The sequence below is a fragment of the Euprymna scolopes genome, chromosome 39, assembly GCF_053919585.1.
Source record: "Euprymna scolopes isolate OS-2025 chromosome 39, ASM5391958v1, whole genome shotgun sequence".
NCBI lineage: Eukaryota > Metazoa > Mollusca > Cephalopoda > Sepiida > Sepiolidae > Euprymna > Euprymna scolopes.
Genome location: NC_136520.1, coordinates 25,850,452 through 25,871,056, shown reverse-complemented (window position 1 = coordinate 25,871,056; position 20,605 = coordinate 25,850,452). Strand labels below are relative to the sequence as shown.

General features: G+C 34.3%; 2 protein-coding genes across 6 annotated transcripts in view; both read left to right on the top strand.

The window, feature by feature from the left end:
- The window catches only part of LOC145263682 (rho GTPase-activating protein 23-like), a 693,682-nt gene that overhangs the window by 492,240 nt on the left and 180,837 nt on the right, over nucleotides 1-20,605 (top strand). For all 5 annotated transcript variants that reach the window (XM_080120564.1, XM_080120565.1, XM_080120567.1 and 2 more), the window contains 2 exons: nucleotides 10,137-10,191; nucleotides 10,721-12,380. In XM_080120564.1, coding sequence (XP_079976690.1) covers nucleotides 10,137-10,191; nucleotides 10,721-12,380 — 1,715 coding nt within the window. The remainder of the gene's footprint in view (nucleotides 1-10,136; nucleotides 10,192-10,720; nucleotides 12,381-20,605) is intronic.
- Nucleotides 1,342-3,628, top strand: LOC145263559 (uncharacterized; the record flags this gene model as incomplete). Its single annotated transcript, XM_080120406.1, has 1 exon — nucleotides 1,342-3,628. A coding segment is annotated over one exon (1,179 nt), but the record flags the coding sequence as incomplete, so codon positions are not given.

Sequence of the window (20,605 nt, the reverse complement as noted above, 5' to 3'; positions counted from 1 at the left end):
CAACCAATATAATATGTATACACAACCAATATAATATGTATACACAACCAATATAATATGTATACACAACCAATATAATATGTATACACAACCAATATATGTATACACAACCAATATAATATGTATACACAACCAATATAATATGTATACACAACCAATATAATATACATACACAACCAATATAATATGTATACACAATCAATATAATATGTATACACAACCAATATAATATGTGTACACAACCAATATAATATATATACACAACCAATATAATATGTATACACAACCAATCTTATATACACAACCAATCTTATATACACAACTAATATAATATGTATACACAACCAATATAATATGTATACACAACCAATATAATATGTATACACAACTAATATAATATGTATACACAAGCAATATAATATATATACACAGCCAATATAATATGTATACACAGCCAATATAATATGTATACACAGCCAATATAATATGTATACACAGCCAATATAATATGCATACACAACCAATATAATATGTATACACAGCCAATATAATATGAATACACAACCATATAATATGTATACACAACCAATATAATATATATACACAACCATTATAATAAGCTGGTGCTACCAGATCAAGCTGTCTTTTGGCTTCCTGAGACGAAATGCACCTACATTGATATTTTTTGTTTTCTGATCTTTTTTGTAAAACTTAATGTTGTTCTCCAAAACCAAAAACAAAAACAACAGCCCCTCTCCCTCCCCTTTTTTATCTCCCCCCCCCACTCCCAGACCCTGTCGGTGGAGTATCAGAATCGGCTCGACCCAACCAACTGGCTAGTCATGACAGTCCCTAATAATAGTAAACCCTCATAAAAAGAAACACAAACACATTATACTCATATAAAAATTTTTTTAAAAAACACACACATATACTATCATTAGAAGGCGATGGCAAGGGCCAATCAGATGGTGAAAACTGATGCTATTGACAACTAACCCTTTCTACACCTTGCTGGGTCCAAGGAAATGAAAAAAATCGTCATAAGCTGCTATACTCACTGTTTGAGTATATTATTATTGTATCCCTGAGATGCTTGGGCGAATGGGTTTCCCCCCAACTATCTCCCAATTTTGGGCTCCGAGGAGGGTGGGGAGCAAGGACGATGAAAAAAACAAAAAATATTCTATGGCTTCCAAAAAATTAAAAGGCCCCATCCAGAAAGCGATGAAGATGAAAACGCAAACTTTCCAGAGTATATAATCTTGGAATCGCAAGATAACACACAAATAACAAAAATGTCCCCATTCAAAATCGAAAGAATTATCAACAAAAATCTGAACACAAAACAAATTAAAAATATTAAAAAATGGAACTTTACTTATACAAGTATCTACTAAAAGTAGTGCCGAAGAAATTTTAACATGGACAAAGTTCCATGATATAAACATCAAAGCGTACCCTCACAAAACCCTCAACACCTCAAAGGGAGTCATCAGATGTCCAGAACTAAACACCTACTCTCTAGATGAAATAAAAACAAACCTAAAAAATCAAAAAGTTATAGATACTAAAAGAATTACAATAAAAAGAAACGAACAAACAATTAACACCAACACATACGTATTAACTTTCAATACTCCCACTCCACCAACTGAACTCAAGATTGGATATATCAACATTAAAGTAGAAACATATATCCCCAGACCACTTCACTGCCTAAACTGCCAAAAATTTGGCCACTTCAAAGAATACTGCACCAGGAAAACAGTATGCCCAAAGTGTAGCAGTAACGAACACCAGGAAACAGAATGCCAAGGAAATATAAAATGCCCAAACTGTGGAGAGAACCATCCAGCATACTCATCGCTCTGTCAAAACTGGATCAAAGAAAAAAAAAAAAATGAACTCAAATATACCAAAAACATAAGTTTTACTGAAGCCAGGAAAATTATTGAAACAGCCACCACAACAGAACCAACTAGATCATACGCAGATGCAACCAAAAATCAATTAAAAACAATAGAAAACACTGGACTAAAGGAAATCTCTACCCTCATAAAATCACTTTGTGAACTAGTTGAGACATTGAGGGCCACCTTACGGCAACTGCTGTCAACTCCAGCTGTACTTGGAAATAACTACCAAACAGTTGAGAGTAAAATCCCACCAGATCCCAAAAATCAAACACAATCCCCTAACAAAAAACCCACACAAACTGAAAACATCACAAAATCAAAAGAACACTCGCCTAGTACCCTCCGCAAAGGAACCAGAAAAGAAGAAAACCAAACAGTAGACATTCAAAATAGATTCCAAATTCTAGGAAAAATGGAAACCGAAAACACCCTGGAAAAAAAAAAGAAACCAAACACAAGCAATCAAGAGGGAAAAAATGAGCAAGAACCCAAAACAGCAACATCCCAAGCAAGATCCAGATCGACGTCCAGATCCAAACAAAAAAAAAGAAAAAACCCAACCAAACACTCCACCAAAGATACAAACTCCAACAAAAAATAAACAACTGGAGGAGATGGAGGTAGAAGACAAAACACCACCAGACAAATAAAATGGCAGAACACAATAAAAAAAACTCAAACTATTATTCAATGGAACTGCCGAGGCATTAAACCTAATTTTAACAAACTCCTTATACTTATTTCACTACACAACCCAGCAGTCATCTGTCTACAAGAGACATTTCTACAACACAACAACCACCTAAAAACAAAAAACTACGAACAGTATCATTATATCCATAATACAGGCTTACGATCCAATGGAGGCACATCAATCCTAGTAAGAAACGATACCCTAAAGAGCAAGCTTACTATCCAAACCAATCTTCAGGCAGTCGCAGCCCAAGTCACACTCCAAAAAACTCTCACAATCTGTTCTCTATACTTACCTCCTACTGAACCAATAAATAATACTGAATTAGAAAACCTAATCAAACAATTACCTTCACCTTTCATCCTTCTAGGAGACTTCAACAGCCATAGCACACTATGGGGATGCAAAACAACCAACTCCAAAGGAAACAAAATCGAACAATTTATAAACAATAACAACATATGCCTTCTCAACAAAAAAGAACCCACCTACTTAAATCCAACAAATGGTACAACCAGTGGCATTGGTCTAACCATGTGTGACCCATCAAGTACTATCCAAAACAACATACCAAGATGGAATACGAACAAAGCAAACTGGATTAAATTCAAACAATTATGCTCGCAACAATTAATAGAACAAAACGTTCAATCAATGGAAGACTTCTCCCGTACTCTAATTCTAATAGCTAAAGAATGCATCCCCAAAAATTGCCCTCCAAATAAAAAGAACAAACCCTGGTTCAACCAAGAATGCAAAAAAGCCATAAGAAAAAGAAAGGCAGTCTTAAGGAAATTCAAAAAGCAACCCATAACCAGTAACCTCATAGAATATAAACGACTCAGAGCAAAAGCACGTAAAACAATAAAGGAATCAAAACAAAATTGTTGGCAACAATTCGTCAATCAAATCAACACTTCTACCAAACCTAAAACTATCTGGAAAATGATTAGAAAAATCTCCTGGAAAGATAACCCCAACTTAAACAATCACCTCCTCGCTAAAAACAACAAAATAACTGAAAACAAAGATATAGTTGATACACTGGCCAAAACTTTCACTAACAATTCATCATCGAAACAATACAAAAAGCAATTTCAAACACTAAAGGAAAATCAGGAAAAATATAAAATAAACTTCGATTCCAATAACCAAGAACCCTACAACGAGATCTTCTCACTAGACGAACTTAAAGATGCCATAGAAAAATCCCACAACTCCGCCGTGGGACTGGATGAGATCCACTACAGTTTCCTAAAAAATATACCTCCCGAATCACTTTAAACTCTCCTGCAAATGTTCAACAAAATATGGATAAAAAAAGAATTCCCCAAAATATGGAAACAAGCCACAATAATTCCCATAGCAAAACCGGGAAAAGATTCATTAAATCCAGAAAATTACCGACCTATTGCTCTAACAAGTTGCTTATGCAAAACCATGGAAAGAATGATCAACTTCCGTTTAATGTGGTACCTAGAAACAAACAATATCATTTCAAAAAATCAATGTGGCTACCAAAAAAATCGTGGATGCATTGATCATATCATCAATCTAGAAACATATATCAGGGAAGCTTTCATTAAGAAACAACATGTAACCACCATATGTTTTGACTTAGAGAAGGCGTATGATACTACCTGGAAATACGGTATCATAAAAGATCTCCACAACATTGGACTAAGAGGTAGACTACCTGAATTTATAAAAAACTTCTTAACAGACAGATCTTTCCAAGTTCGCATAAACTCGACTTTATCAGACCCACAAAAACAAAGAGTGCCCCAAGGCAGCATATTGTCAACAACTCTCTTCAACATTAAAAATCAATGACATTATAAAAGAACTCTCTCCTGATACACATAGCTCTTTATATGTAGATGATTGCTCAATCAGCTACAGATCTAAATACATTCATACTATTGAAAGGAAATTACAACACAACATAAATAAAATTAATAAATGGGCAACTAAAAATGGTTTCAAATTCTCCAAAACTAAAACAAAATGCATCCATTTCTGTAACCATCGCAAACTCCACCCTGACCCAACCTTACAGATTGAAGGTGAAAAAATTCCATTTGTAAACGAACACAAGCACCTAGGAATCATTTTTGACAAAAAACTTAATTTCATTCCACACATCAATCATATCAAAACCAAATGTAATAAAGCATTACAACTCCTACGAGTCATTGCCCATACAGATTGGGGAGCTGACAAGAACACACTACTCAAACTATATAGAGCATTAATCAGATCAAAAATAGATTATGGTAGCTTCATATATCAATCCACCAGAAAGTCATACCTAAAAACCCTCAATACAATATGCCATTCAGGACTAAGACTAGCACTAGGAGCATTTCCAACCTCCCCTGTAGAAAGCCTGTATGCAGAATCACATGAAACCCCTCCAATGCTCAGAAACCAAAACCTTGGTCTAAAATACTACACAAAACTGACAGGCAATCCCACTAACCCAGCACACAATAGCACCTTAAACCCAAACTGCAAACACCTCTTCGACCAAAAAGAAAACGCAATCAAAACTTTTGGACTTAGGATAAAATCGATCTCCCAAGAAGTAAATCTCCCCATAACCAAAATTCACAAAACTGTCTTACCAAAAACACCTCCCTGGAAAATCGTATCCCCTAACATCGACCTAAGTTTAAGTAGACATGAAAAGAAACATACTCATCCAATAACCTATCATGATGATCTCGATAAAATCAAAGAAAAGTATCCAGACGACATACACATCTATACAGATGGATCTAAACAAAATAACGCAACAGTCAGTGCAGCAATACTCAATAAATCAATCAAAAAACAATCAAACCTCCCAAAAGAAACCTCAATCTTCAGTGCTGAAATACATGCTCTAATCCTAGCTCTCAATCTAGTCTCCAATAAAAGAAAAAACAAGTTTATAATCCTTTCAGACTCTCAATCTACTCTAAAAACTATTAAAAATAAAAAGATGGACAACCCCCTAATCGCAAAACTACTCCAAAAATTAACGGAATTAAACAGTAAAAAAAATCATTTTCTGCTGGATACCCAGCCATTCCGGTATTAAAGGTAATGAATTAGAAGACTCAGCAGCAAAAAATGCCTTAAACCTCCCAATCGATGCAAATTTCAAAATTCCATACATAGATCTAAAAAGACGTATCAACGCATATACAACAGAGAAATGGCAAACTTACTGGAACGAATACCCTAACAATAAACTGCACGAAATCATGCCAAAAATCAAAAAACAAGAACAAAACACGAAATTAAACAGAAAAGAAGTTAAACTAACAAGAATAAAAATAGGCCATACACACTTAACCCACTCATATCTCCTAAAAAAAGAAAACCAACCAATCTGTATACCTTGTCAAACACCACTCACAATCAAACACATATTAATTGAATGTACTGATTTTGTAACAGTAAGACAGCGATTCTACAAAGAAAACAATATTAAAATGTTACTTGAAAAAAACAATCCCCACACCATACTCTTATATCTTAAAAAAATTGGCCTATATAAAAAAATTTAAAAAGAACTCTCTTACACAACGCTCCTGGATATGACCTTAAACTATATCCGATGGTGAGGGCCCCAGTTTGCAGGCCTTAGGGAGTGTGGAGCCACCCTTTAATTGCCATTGCTCCCAGGTCCACTCTGACCTGGAGTGGTAGCACCTGTTAGGGACCCAACTATGGGTTAAATAGAATACGACTTAAAAAACAAATATACTATATTAAAAAATCGTTCTTCAAAATCACCAGATTCGGCATTAAATAACCTGAAAAGGGTTGATATGCCGTAAAACAAAACAACCAACCAACCAACCAATATAATATGTATACACAGCCAATATAATATGCATACACAACCAATATAATATGTATACACAACCAATATAATGTATACACAACCAATATAATTATCATAGGTTTTAGTGAAGTTGCTTTTTATTTTCTTCTGTTTAATGGTAAATATATCTTGTTTGATATCATATGAGTGGTGATAGAAAATCTCCCTGGAAATTTTCAATCTATCATTAGTTTCAAATGAGTTAAACCTGAATATGCGTCTACTAATATTAATAATAGTCCTATCTCATTGACATAGGCATGATCCATGTGTACTCTGCTCCACGGTTCTGCTTCTCGGGGCCACATGTGTATTTTCTTTTGCTTAAAATTAATGAGTTCTGTGCATTTTGTGCATCTTTTTACATAGTCCTCTACGTCTCTTGAGTACCCCGGCCACCATGCTTCCAATTTTAATCTTCTTTGCGTAGCTGCTGCTCCACAATGTACATCATCATGTACACTTTTTATAACCTGTCTCCTCTGTGTTTCTGGGGGAACTATCAAGTCTCCATTACATATTACCCCGTTTTCTGTAGTCAGTTTATATCTTATTTTTTCAATGGTCTTTCAGCCATTGAACAATTTCCCCAATGATTCTCTTTTATTCTCAACATTATTCTGTTTAACACTGTGTCATTTGTAGTTTCAGTAGACATTTTATCTACAGATATTACATTGGTTTCTACAAGGTGCAGAAATGTGTCTTCAAATTCCTCGTCATTTTTGTCCTTATCCTCTCTATAAACCTCAATCTAGATAAGGCATCAACGTGCGGTATCGTATTCCCTTTAACATGTGAAAAATTTCCCCCACTCTATATCTGTGCCTAAATCAAAACGCGGATTTCATGAACAAAGCTTCTTTCTTAGAACTGCACGCCTGTGGAACTCTGTTCCGTCTGCCTGCTTCCCACCGGACTACAACTTGGATGTCTTCAAGTCCAACGTTAACAAATTCCTAATGAACCACCCCCTTAAGTAAACACTTCATCAAATCTCCACTAACGTAATGTACTTGCAATAACCCTTATCCCTGAGTGGCTTTCGGGCCTTGATAAGTGGTGATCACTGTGTAAAAAAAACAAAAACATACTCAATGTCAAAGTCGAATGCCATCATTCTGATCGCCCAACGTAATATTCTGGATGTTGTAATTTTCGGTAATTCTTTTCTTGGGTTGAAAATAAATTCCAGTGGTCTGTGATCACTTTTCAACAAAAAATAAACAACAATTTTTTCCCATCAAGAACTGTCTTGCTCTGTCCGTTGTCCACACTATGGCTAGTGCCTCCCTTTCTATATTAGAATAATTGTGTTCAGTCATTGTTAATCTCATCGATAAATACATTACGGGATGACCATCTTGTGACAAAATACCGGATACGGAATTCTCACTAGCATCAATAGTTAGAGTTATGTCCTTCTTAGGTTAAAAAATTTGTACTATTCGCTTTTTCGCCAGAATCTGTTTAAAATTTTCAAAGGCTTTCTGTTGGTGTTCTAACCAAATGAACTTCGCATTCTTTTTTCTTAACTTCGCAAATGGGTCTGTCAACTCGTTATATTTTGGTACGTATTTTCTATAAAAATTCACCAAACCTAAGAAAGACTCCAATTCTTTTTTATTTTTTGGTGTAGCCACTTTTAGAATTTTCTCTATTAGCACTTCATCTGGAGAGATCCCTTCCTTTGATATTGAGTAATCCAAAAATGATATTTCATTACTGTTGGTTACACACGTTTTTGTATTTACTGTCACGCCAGCATCTCTTAGTCGGTTCAATATATTTTCAGTTTTTTCTTTAAATCATCTTCATTTAAATCTCCAACACATATATCATCTTGATGGTATTTTCAACATTTCCTATTACTTTTTCAATAGGTTTTTGAAAAATTGCACTTGCCGTTATAAAAACGGCATCCTTTTCCACCTTAACAGGCCTATAGGTGTGTTTATCGCCATCACTTCTTTAAAATTTTCATCTATGGGAATTTGGTGATAAGCTGATTATAGTTCTATCTTCGAAAATACATTCATTCCAGCAAGTTTATGTAAAGCTACTTCCACATTCGGAATAGGGTACGAGATGGCGCAAACTTTATGGTTCACCTCTATTTTATAATCTCCACAAATTCTCAAGTTACCGTCTTTTGTTTTTAATACCACAATGGGTGATGCTCATTAACTTCCTCCTGAAGGAGCAGGTTCTAATAAATCTTCGTTTATTAACTTTCGCAACTTAGCTATTACTAACGGTAATAAATGCACTGGCACTTTTCTCACTTTGTACTAGAAGGGGGGAACATTTTCTTTTAATTACAGGCTAGCTTCATATTTTTTTAATTTTCCTGTTTTTTCTATTTCTATCTCATTAATCAACTTTATTGAATTTATTTTTAATACATCATTCCCCAATAGTCCATGCATTTTGCAGCAATTTGTAACTATAATGGGTATTACTTCATATTTTTCTTTTAGTTCTATTGAACCTTCAAAGTAACCCATAATTGCTATAACCGAGCCATCAAACTGACATAATTGTACATTGCTTTTTTTTAATAAACGGTTTTCCTATTTTTCCCCACAAATTTCTGAGTATTATGGTTACTTCACTGTTGGTATCTATTTGCATTTCAACAACACAATTGTTGATTTTCATTTTTATTTTTGTATCTCCATTCCCTGATCCAGTATTTTGTATATTATCCTTCTTTACATTAAAAATTTGTCTATTTTCATCCTCTATTCTTTCCACATTTTTCGTTTTACATACTTCTTTGAAGTGATTCTTTTTAAAACACTTTGAACATGTTTTTCCAAACGCTACTCATTTTTTCTTTTTTCCTTTCATGAATTTTTCCACAGTACGTACATTTTTTTCTTTTTGTTTCTACCATATACCATTATTTCTTCGTAGGAATTTTTTTTATTTTGGTTGTAGGTATGTATTAATTCCTGCTGTTGTATAAATTCTAGACACATATTCAAGGGCATGTTTGTAAGTTGTAACTGTTCCATTAGCTTATATCTATGTGCCGAATTATGCATACCTTCAATCAATCTTAGTTGGATTAATTCTTCTTCTGTTGTCTGTTCGTCTGTTCCCAGTTTTTCAAATTCACCGTATTTACTCGCACTTCTTAACCAGTGTAAATAGTTTACTATCGATTCATCCACTTGCTGCTTCATTGCCATAAACTTGGTCCTTTCTGCAATCACCAGTCTTTTCTTTGGCCTCATGTTTCCCTTAATAATCTGACTTATTTCTTCGAAAATCATTTCTTCTAGTTCTCAAGGGTAAACCATCATAGCAACCTTCATAATTGCTTCACAACCAGCGTTAGCCATAAACAAGTCATTCTCCTCTCCTTGTTTTTTGTTGTCTTTCAACTTTTTGCTTCTTGCATTAGCAGCAAAGCAACAAATCCAAGTATCTATGTATTCCGGGTCTTAAAAAAACAGAGAATATCCTATAGTCGACGCTATTGATATGTCGTGTATAACGTTAAGCAAGCGTTCAACAACCACCTGTTCTAGTTAGTGTCGGTTTATGAATATGAGCTATCTGCTCATAAGTAAATTGTACTTAATTTGTATATCACTACACTAGTTTTTATTTGTTTATTTTTGCTTTTTTTTTTCAGTGATTCCTCACTCAAGTTACTTGTAGTTCCCAAAAATGAAGACATTCTTCAAATGGTGAGTCAACAGATTTTATTCAAATATTTTTTTCAAATTCTTTCACCTAAGTATCCCCATGATTGTCGTTACACACTGCATAATCACAGTGAAACACTGTTTCTGATTAAATCACCAAAGTTTAGCCGATTCAGTAATAAAATGAGTGACTATTTGGGAATAGTAGTGTTGTATGTGTTCTTCGTTTTTAATTGTTTTTAATTGTCCTGGACTTCTCCTTGCCACTGGAATCAGACATTATCAATTCAGGTTGGTTGGTTATTGAATAACACTTGCTTCATCTAACATCTACAACATACAGCATAGCTTGCTGCATTTTGCTATATTTTTATTAACAAAATTCATCGAACCCAGCATAAAAATTGACAAATTCAATAAATCTCATCTGAAGATGATCAATGGTTACATTCCATAACATCCAAGATTAGAACAGTAGTCGGAATAATCCAAGTAATAAACTCAATTTAAAAAAAAATATTTTTTATAAAGACGCTACTTTAATCTAATATTGTGTTTTTCTATATTTCAGGCATATCAGAACACGGCCTATAATCAGACTGGCCCAGAGACTTTCCCCGACCCTGGTCCAGGATTAAGTAGTAAACAAATTAACCAGTATCTTCCAAAGGATCCACCAGCTTATCTTTCTGAACGTGCCAAGGATCGTAAGGTGTCTTTTACATTTGAAGAGACACGTTCCTTGGATCCCATTTACACAACGACCGCTATTCGTGAGATTAGTCCCCGACCGTTGGTCACTTCAGCCTCATACTCATCTGGAATCTGTCTTCAGAGGGAGCCATTGAAACACGACAACATGAATAAGTCTTCGTTTTTAGATCGAAAACGGGAGTTTGAGCTCCGTGCATCGCAGGTGCCGGAAGGAAAAATCGATTCATATTCATTCGGAATTTATTACCCACCACAGAAAAAAGACGCGCAAAAATCAAACAGTATCGACAATATTTACATGACGAGCAGCAGTCGGCGGCGTACCTCACGTGAAAATGTTTTGCAGTCACGGGAGTTTATGGAAAACGTGAGCCGGTCCGAGTCACATTTTCAAACTGCTTACAATGGGAAAGAAGCTAGTCAAGGATTCTCAACCACACCGCGATCTGTCTCGTCGGAAAATAAGCAATTTCCAAAATCAAGAACAACGTCTTCCTTATCGTCTATTGCTACTACGATCCCCCAAGATTCTTTACGGATTGAACTCTCACCGAGTGATCATAATAGTAGTAGTAGTAGTAGTTGCGGGGCCAATAATAGTGTTTCTTCGTATGAAAGTAATTCTCTCGGGAAAATGCATTATAAGTCTGCACATGCGACACAGACGCCATTGGCGCCAAGAACATTGCAAATTGCTCCAAATAACAAAGGGAGCCAGTATTCTCACAAAACAGAAGGCCATAATAAATGGCCTCCGAGTGCTAAACAAGAAAAAACAGAACTCACTAGCCCGACTTATGGTCCACCTATTTTTAAACAAACATACGGGGCCCCGGCCGGTAATCGAAATTCTTCCACATCGATCCCTGTGCTTCCAAACGCCTACTGCAATCGTCCACTTGTTGTTCAGCGAAAGCAACAGTTTGAAACCACCAGCAGCAACAGCAGCAATTGCAGCAGTGGTACTGCAACACCAAACAGCGGTACCGTTACCCCAAACAGCTCTAGTATGTCATCAGCAGTGTGCGTTGTGACTCCGAAAATGGTACTCTCACAAACAAACAGATACAGGACAGAGATCGAAAAGATCACGTCTCGTTCCAAATTTGAAAGTGTGCAGTCCCGAGCGGCACTATTTGAAACAAAGTCTTCCTTGGATCCCGTCAGGATTACGCCGCCTGCCTTCACACCTCCAGCAAAGATACACCGTGGCTCGCTGCCAGAACGTACTCCGGAATTGAGCAGCAAATACCAACAATCTAGCGAGCGGACGTCTACGTACAAGGCCTTTCTCACGAAAAGCCTGAGTACGCCGACTTCGCCCAATCAGGAAAACCTGCCTGTTCAATCGGATAAGTTGATGGATACGTATTCACATTATGACTCTACGCCAACCGTTAATTATTCCCGGGGATGTTATCCAGATGAGACATCTATGTCTTCATCAGAAGGCAAGGATTTTAAGTCGATGTCAAAGGCCAATTATATTGCCACAATCAACGCTGCCATCAATAACTGTAAGTAAATACATATTTATGTTTTTATAGATAGTCATCGCAGTTATCTTGAAAGATATTTTATCTTGAAAGATAATGTATCTCGTTTTTTTAAAATACAAGTACTACATTTAAATCCATCATTTACTGATAAATTGTCATTTATCAAAGTGAAAAGTTGTGTTGCATAGTGGGGGTGTTCTTTAATGAGGACACCTCAACCCACCAGTCATAAACGCATTGACTTTGTGAAAGGAGAAAATAATTTCTGGGAGTATGGTTTCCATAGACCAAACAGAACAGGTATTTTAATCCAAGCTTCAAATGTCATGTAATACATACAGGAAAAAATTTTAAAGCGTGTCTTTTTAAAGATGGCTTCATTTTATAAATTTTGGTCATTTGTGCAAGGGAAGTAACTCTGCAGGAAAAACTTATGAAGATTTTTATTAAAAATTCTTATAAAAATTTATCTTTTCTCTATATTTTCTAACAAAAAACAATTTGTTGAATCAAACCTTTTCAAATTTCAGCTAGGGATAAAACAAAGTGAGAGGAAGTCATCCCTCATTTCCTCACCCAGGAGTAATCAAAAAACACTAATTATGATGATAATTAATTCAAGTCATTTATTCAAGTTGTGTTGTATTGAATATGGTGTGAGTATGTGTGAAGGTAATTAATTTTTCAATGAACGGAGCAAAGAGAGTCCCTCTAATTGAGTTTATGTATTCTGTTATGAAACTACGGCTTCAAAATTCTATATTTGAAATATTGTTAATCAAATTAATTAAATAGTTGATATTAGAAGAAAATTAAATTGAGTTTGGGTTAGATTGTTGGAATCTGTAAGAAAATGGGTTTGCAAAGCCAGTTCTTATTTTCCTGCCTTTGCAGGAGGACAGAGTTAGACACAAGGTTGGTTTTTAATGCAGAGAAAATCCAGCTCCCCTAAACCAGGCCCTTTGGACTGGAATAATACTTAAATTTCCTCTGTTGAGAGTGATTTTTTTTTCACTGATCGAGGACAGAAAATATAAAGTGTAATGTCAGAACATTGTAGCCAAGAGGCCATCGAAATTCAAAATTAATCTTTCTGTTTGCTATATCTCCCACCTCATCCTCAATCTATAGGTTAAATAGTATTAATACTTGTAGTTATATTTCTTAATGCTTATAATGGACTGTTTTAATCTTTTGTTTTATCGTTACCTTTGATATGCAAAAAATAGGCGGCGGGAAGCGGCTGCATAAGATAAGAGCGGGAAGGAGGATCAAACATAATGAAAGAGGGTGAGAATAATAGAAATTTAGTTCTAAAAAAATGAGTAATTTGATGAGTAGATTGAAACTTATGGTAATTAGGACTATTAAAATGAATTTCTTTTTTAAGCACAACTCTATTCCAAAACAAGAGAATAAAAAAAAACCCTTAGGGAAACAAACGCTGATGAACTCGGCTTTAGTATAATAATAGATGTCATATCTATTATAGATATCGTATCTATTGTTTAACGAGTGCGGTTTGCAGACAAAGAAAGATAACTCTGTCATGAGTAATGTAAATTCATAATCTATTTGTCAGCTCTAGTCTGAATTGCTTCCCCTGACATATTTAGGTATTTAGAGTTATCTCCCCTGTGCAAATTTCATTTATATATTTTTTTCTTTTTAATTCAAATAAAAAAAATTGAGTTGACTTATTGGCATATTCTTAATAGCTTCGCCACATGCCTAGAAGCAAAATTCTGACACTTATCACAGCACGTTGCTAGAAGGGGCGTGTCAATCTAAACTCTTTTCTGGTCGGCTCATTTCTTCAGTAGTCTTTAGAGTTTTGGGCAAAATCAATATATATATATATATAACCAAAAGGAATGCAAGTTATTCTTATTACCTGGGAAAGTTTGTATGTGTTAACTTATTTTTTTACTTGTTTTAAGTTCAATGCAAACAAATGACGACTTGATTAAGCAAGAATTAAAAAAAAAAAATGACTGACAGTCAAGTTGCTCAAAATTCGAAAATTATATTTGGATATTTTTTCACCGTTTTTTGTTTGTTTGTTGGCTCGTATTAAAAATGCTCAGATCTTTTTAACATTCTAATCATATATTAGCTTTATCAAGAAATTTTTATTTTTATTTTTGGTTCGCTAGTTTTTTTGTTTTTTTTTTTGTTTTTCTTCAATATTTTTTTTACCCAATTATAATTTTTATAAGGATTTTGAAAGTTAAATGTAATTCCTATTGTATCGTTGGTCATTAAATTATTAATTGAAGGAAAATTTCCTATAAAACTTTAACTAATTTTGTTTTAATCTTTATTATATCTGTGTTTTTAATTTCCTGTTATAAAAGCAGATTTGAACAGATTATTTTCTATTTTTACTTGTATAAAAATGTTAATTTAGTTTATGATAATAATAATAATAATATTTTTTGATATTCTTGTTTTAATTGAATTTATTTATGTTGAAATTAATCTGTGACTAATTGAGTTTTGAAAACTGCAAGTAAATGGTTAGTGTTTAGTTTTAATTCAATACATTTATACAATTTAGCATGAAAAATCGAGTATTTCTTTTAAAAAAAATTTTACTTTAAAAAAGAAAATAATCTCTTGTTTGTTTATAGCATCAGAAGCCATATTGCAGATTGAAAATGGGTCAATATTTTGACTAAGGAAGCAAATTATTATGTTATAAATAAATTTTAGCACACGAGAAAAGGTGTAGAAATTTAATGTACATTGTTAGATCACCAAAGTTAAGCAACATTGAGTCTGGCTAGTTCCAGATGAATGCCCATTTGGGAATACCAGGTGCTGTATGTAGGAGGATATCAACACCTCTCTACAAAACCTGTAACAATTTAACATCGTCATCTCCCCTGACCAGGATATACATGTGACTGGGGACAACTTGTGAATTTACACTTTGGGGGATGCTGCTTTAATCAACCTTGGGTGAATTATGCTGGCGCTATATTAGTAACTTCTGAAAAATATAGCAATTTTTTATAGCTTAATTGCCAGAAATATATTTTCATAACTTCCAACGTAGCTTTAATCACATATTGAGCACTGTTGAAGTAAATAGTGAAAATCAATACATAAAATATATCTTATAATATTATATTAGTATTCATAAAATAATAATGAATATGAAAAGGGACTTCCGCCTACTTTTTACACTTGTTCAAGCAATGGTGTCCCTGTTTTGAATCTAGCTGTGTCTAGGCAAACTGTTGGGGCTACTTCTTATTGAATGTATGCATGTATATAAGCACACACGCGCGTACACAGTGCCGCCAAAATGAAAGTCCACACTTGTCATTTTTTCAAAAACCGCAAATTGAATGTAACTGTTTAAACAACCTATACCTTATTTGATTCGCCTTTTATTTCTCTATAATTTTACCTGTTCATGACTGAAGTATCCTAGTGTTCACGTCAATTTAAAAAAATTAGCTTCAAATCGAGAAGGCAAAAAGAAACTCTGCAGCAACAAATGAGCTTAAAATCCACGTTTTAGGCAACAAAGCATCTCTAATCTTAATTGTTGTTGTTCCCGGTTATACAATGTAATATTAAGTCCATGTGCCACAACTTTCTCTTACTGATCGTTAGTTCACTAATCTCCACCTTTCTGGTTTATCCAATCGAGAAATCGGCCACAGATTGAAATGTGATGGGAAAACGGTACAAATGACTGTGCAAAAGCACCAAAACACCAGCAGTGTTTGTAATGTCCCTAAATCTGGTCATCCTAGAGTTACTTCTTACAGAGAAGACAATGCTATCAAGAGCTGCAGCCTCAGAAACAGATTTGAAATGGGTCCTCAAATCCAACAACAGTGTAATCTTGTTAAAAAGTGCTCTCTTTCTACAGTTAAGAACAGATTGAAAGAATTTAATTTGCGAGGCTGTGTTGCAAGACGCAAGCCAGTGATTTCTGTAAAGAATAGAAAGCACCATCTGGACTTCATCAGATGCAATGAAGATTATGACTCTTCATTTTGATCGAAAGTGATTTTTAGCGACGAAAGCACATTCAATAGGCTAGGCAGTGATGGTAGGCAGTACGTCCGTCGAAGTTAGGACAAAAAATTTAATCCTAGGTGCATAGTTTCAATGCTGCAAAATGGTGGTGTTTCAGTTTTGGTGTGGGATATTATTAGTGTCAATGGTTTAGGGCCTATAGTTCGCTTGCAATGTCGAATTAATTTGACTAAGTACATTAATATGTTGACTGAACATTTTCTACCCAACTTTGGCCGGAATTTGGATGATAATCTCATCTTCATGCAGGATATCCTCTCGTTCATACAACTAGCAATGTAAAGAGATTCCTTGAAAAGCATGATATTCCATGTTTGGATTGGCCTGCACAATCTCCAGACCCCATTCACATCGAAAACGTATGGCATTACAGCAAGCAACAGCTACGCAATGATAAAATTTCAAATCGCAAAGAACTTTGAACAAAAATGAAAGAGAAGTGGGATGCCCTTTCACCAGAGTATTGCTGCTGACTAATTCAAGGACTGCTCAAAAGATTCCAGGCTGTCAAATTGCAGAAGGGCTATGCTACTAAATAATAACTAGTTCATTGGGTTCCTGTTGTATTTGTGTTGCATTAATGTCCTAAAGTTACATTTAAATAATAATTTTCCACAGTGTGGAGATTCTTTTTGCCTTCTCAATTTGAAGCTAATTTTTTAAATTGACGTGAACACTAGAATACTTCAATTATGTAAAAAATTATAAAGAAATAAAAGGCAAATCAAATGAGGTATAGGTTGTTTAAACAGTTACATTCAATTTAGCTTAAATTTGTGGTTTTTGAAAACAAATGACAAGTGCGGAGATTCTTTTTGACGCCACTGTCCATACTCATAATAAATGTGCACATGCAAATATACAAAGAACGTGTATGTCTGCATATATCAATATATACATACAATGTATACGTGTTTAGATACATACAATCAGTGAGTATGTGTGTGTGTATATATATATATATATATGTGTGTGTGTGTGTGTAAATATGTGCAAGTATACTATATTATTTCTATTATGTACACATATATATAAGAAAATGTACTAAAATAAGAAAATATCTATATAAGAAATTAGGATAAAATATACTTTCATTACGACCTATTATTGATATAGTTCTATCTTAATTTGTTCTAGATCTGCTGTCTTTGATTCTGTTCACGGTTTATTTTCTTACATGCATACACACACCTATTCCTAAGACTCATAGCTTAGTGTTGCCCAGGGAAATTTAGGAAACTCAGTTATTTGTTAGGGGTGAAGGATCATGCTTTGTTTTTATGATAATTCATAATTTATTTTTCCCGTTTTTTTTTGGGTTTTTTTTTTTACAATGAAAAAATAACTTATGATATCTCCAGTGTGTTATTGAAACATGTAAATAAAATAAGGGAGGTTTCCAGTGTACTACTAAAACCATTATTTCGAGTTTCTTTCTCCCTTTCCATCTGAAGAGTTTTCTTTACAAATTAATAATTACATTGAAAAACTCGACCTCCATTTCCGCTCTGATAAAATCTGCTCCATAGCCCCTTTAGGGTTGCACTTAGAGACTCGGAAACACTTCCATTATCTTATCCGATTAATTTTACATAAGAATACATTTTTAGATTTTATGTAAATTTTTTAATCTTTCTTTCGATTGGGCACACACACACACACACACACACACACACTAAGTTATCTCTTTTTCTCTAATATATATATATGCGTGTGTGTGTGTGTGTGATTTCTCTGAAATTCTGGGAATTCTAATCCTCCTTTGGTCCATGTCATACATGATATATATATATTGATATGCAAAATAAAAAACAAAAAATAAATAAATGAATGTGACAATTTGTATAAAACATCGATATTTTAAGCCTTTCCTGCTGCTTTGTATTGCTCATCGAAGAAAGCAGAAATTTTGAAAACACACACACCATTGAGAATGGATAGTGAGATTCTCTTTCTTGCTGGCATATTTTTCTGTTGTTTACATAAAAGCATCTGAGCCGCTTCTTCCGGCGTCGATCGCACGTAATTTCAATCCTCCCTCCCGAATTCCCTGCAGACAAGGAAATTGTTGCTGGTGCCTCGGCCTGAAATGAACCCCGTGGGGATGGGAAGCCTACAACATCCAATACTTAAGGAATGGAGAAGACACAGTGAGAGTGAGTCAGTCAGTCTGATCAGGATGTGGAATTGTGTAATATCGAGGGGAGATAACCCGCTGTTTATTATTTCTTGATTTCGTTTAAGTTGTTTTTTTTCTTTGTTTGTTTGTTTTTTGTTTTTTTTTCGGCAAAAAAAAATAATGTTTTCTTTTTGTTTTTGGAGCCCAAATGAACCATTATACTTGACTTTTAGGTTTAGAAGAAAATCTTAAAATGTGATGCTTGAAACTATTTTAAAACATTAACCATTATTAATTTAATATGTTTAAAAAAAAAAAGACATTCATTACTTGTTGTTGATCTTTTAGAGACAAATTTTCAAGATGGCTGCGTCTTGTTTACATGGTTATTATTGTCCCCTCCTCTCTCTCTCTCTCTCTCTCTCTCTCTCTCTCTCTCTCTCTCTCTCTCTCTCTCTCTCTCTCGCTTCTTCTTCCACTTTTATCTCCTCTCTCTCCAGTCAAAAAAGGATTTCCCTTGTTCTAACCAAGAACAGATACTACACTTTGAAAAATGTATTTATTTTCGAAAATTTTACAAGTCATAAATAAATTAAATGAAAGGTCATTCCAAAGTGTGGGGAGGGGGGGGGTTTACCCATCCTCATCACTGTACTTTATAAGCTATTCCTAGCTAGAGTCTTCAATCACCATAATACCACATTCATTCCAGAGGTTATTGTATTTTGATTATAGCCTAAAAGTTAAGGAAATGTATTTTAGTTTGAGTTTCACATCAAAGGTTGATGGAAAAAAAAATAATTTGTGGTTGTTTACGAAGTTGATTTCTAACAGCCCTAGAGTTTCAGTGAATCCAAGCTTAGAGTATGTCGGGTGTTTGATAGAGGATATTTGTTTGATTACACAGCTTTGAATGTTTACCAGGCGGTTAATATTCTCATCAATGTAGGAGGTTTCAAACTGATAATGTGACTTCTAAGTGTAATTACACCATATATGTATACAATCTTGAATATAATGATTGGAGAGCACCTAATGACGTGGACATGTTTTGATATTTTGGGTTTTTAATATCGCTTGGATTAAGGATTGAATCTTTAATTGTGTTTTTAATATCGCTTGGATTAAGGATTGAATCATTAATTGTGTTTTTGATATCGCTTGGATTAAGGATTGAATCTTTAATTGTGTTTTTGATATCGCTTGGATTAAGGATTGAATCTTTAATTGTGTTTTTAATATCGCTTGGATTAAGGATTGAAACTTTAACCTATAGAACACTAATTTAAAACTAATTATTACTTTGGTGCACATTATGTCACGAGACAATCCTAAGAATACAAATCATCTAAACTTCTACATAGTCATGGCTGACAGAATGAAAGCAGATTACCTTCTGTGGATTGAATAAAGATTTTCGCTCAAAATTCCATACAGACTTATGTGAAGAAGGTCGGAGGTTATATTGGTCAAAACGTTGTAAGAGTGACATTCAAGAAGAGAACAGTATTCCAAATAATCCAAATAAATAAAAAAACCAAAGTTTCCTTTGATGTTTGTCACTCCATGTTATTTACGACCATGACTTGGTTTCTGTTGTGGAACATTTAGGTTTGTCAGTCCATAATGTTGACCCAAATCTGAATGTCCTATTTTTCTTGTTGGGGGCCCTGTAGTTCTAAGCATGTAAATTTTGAAATGTCTAATTTTCTCAAATTTCACATAAATAAAACTCCTTTAGCCAATTCTTGTTTCTATTTCCTGTTTTGTAAACAGCAAAATGATGCGATAAAATTGAAAACAGATATGCAGGATTTTTAAAACAGCTCGTTACTTTTTTTGGTGAACGTTGGTACATTGTTTGGTACGTCATGCGTGAGACAGACAAAAAGAAGAGTGAAAGTTTCGACATGTTCGATAGAATGTTCGAAGCAACTGTCACAGAATCAGGATAGAAAACTTTTCGATGGGTCCAATTTTAAGTCAGAATTTCAGAGTATATATAATACATTGTGACGTCTTTTCCACCACCACCCTCTTTTTCTGGCTTTGCTTTTCCTCCTTT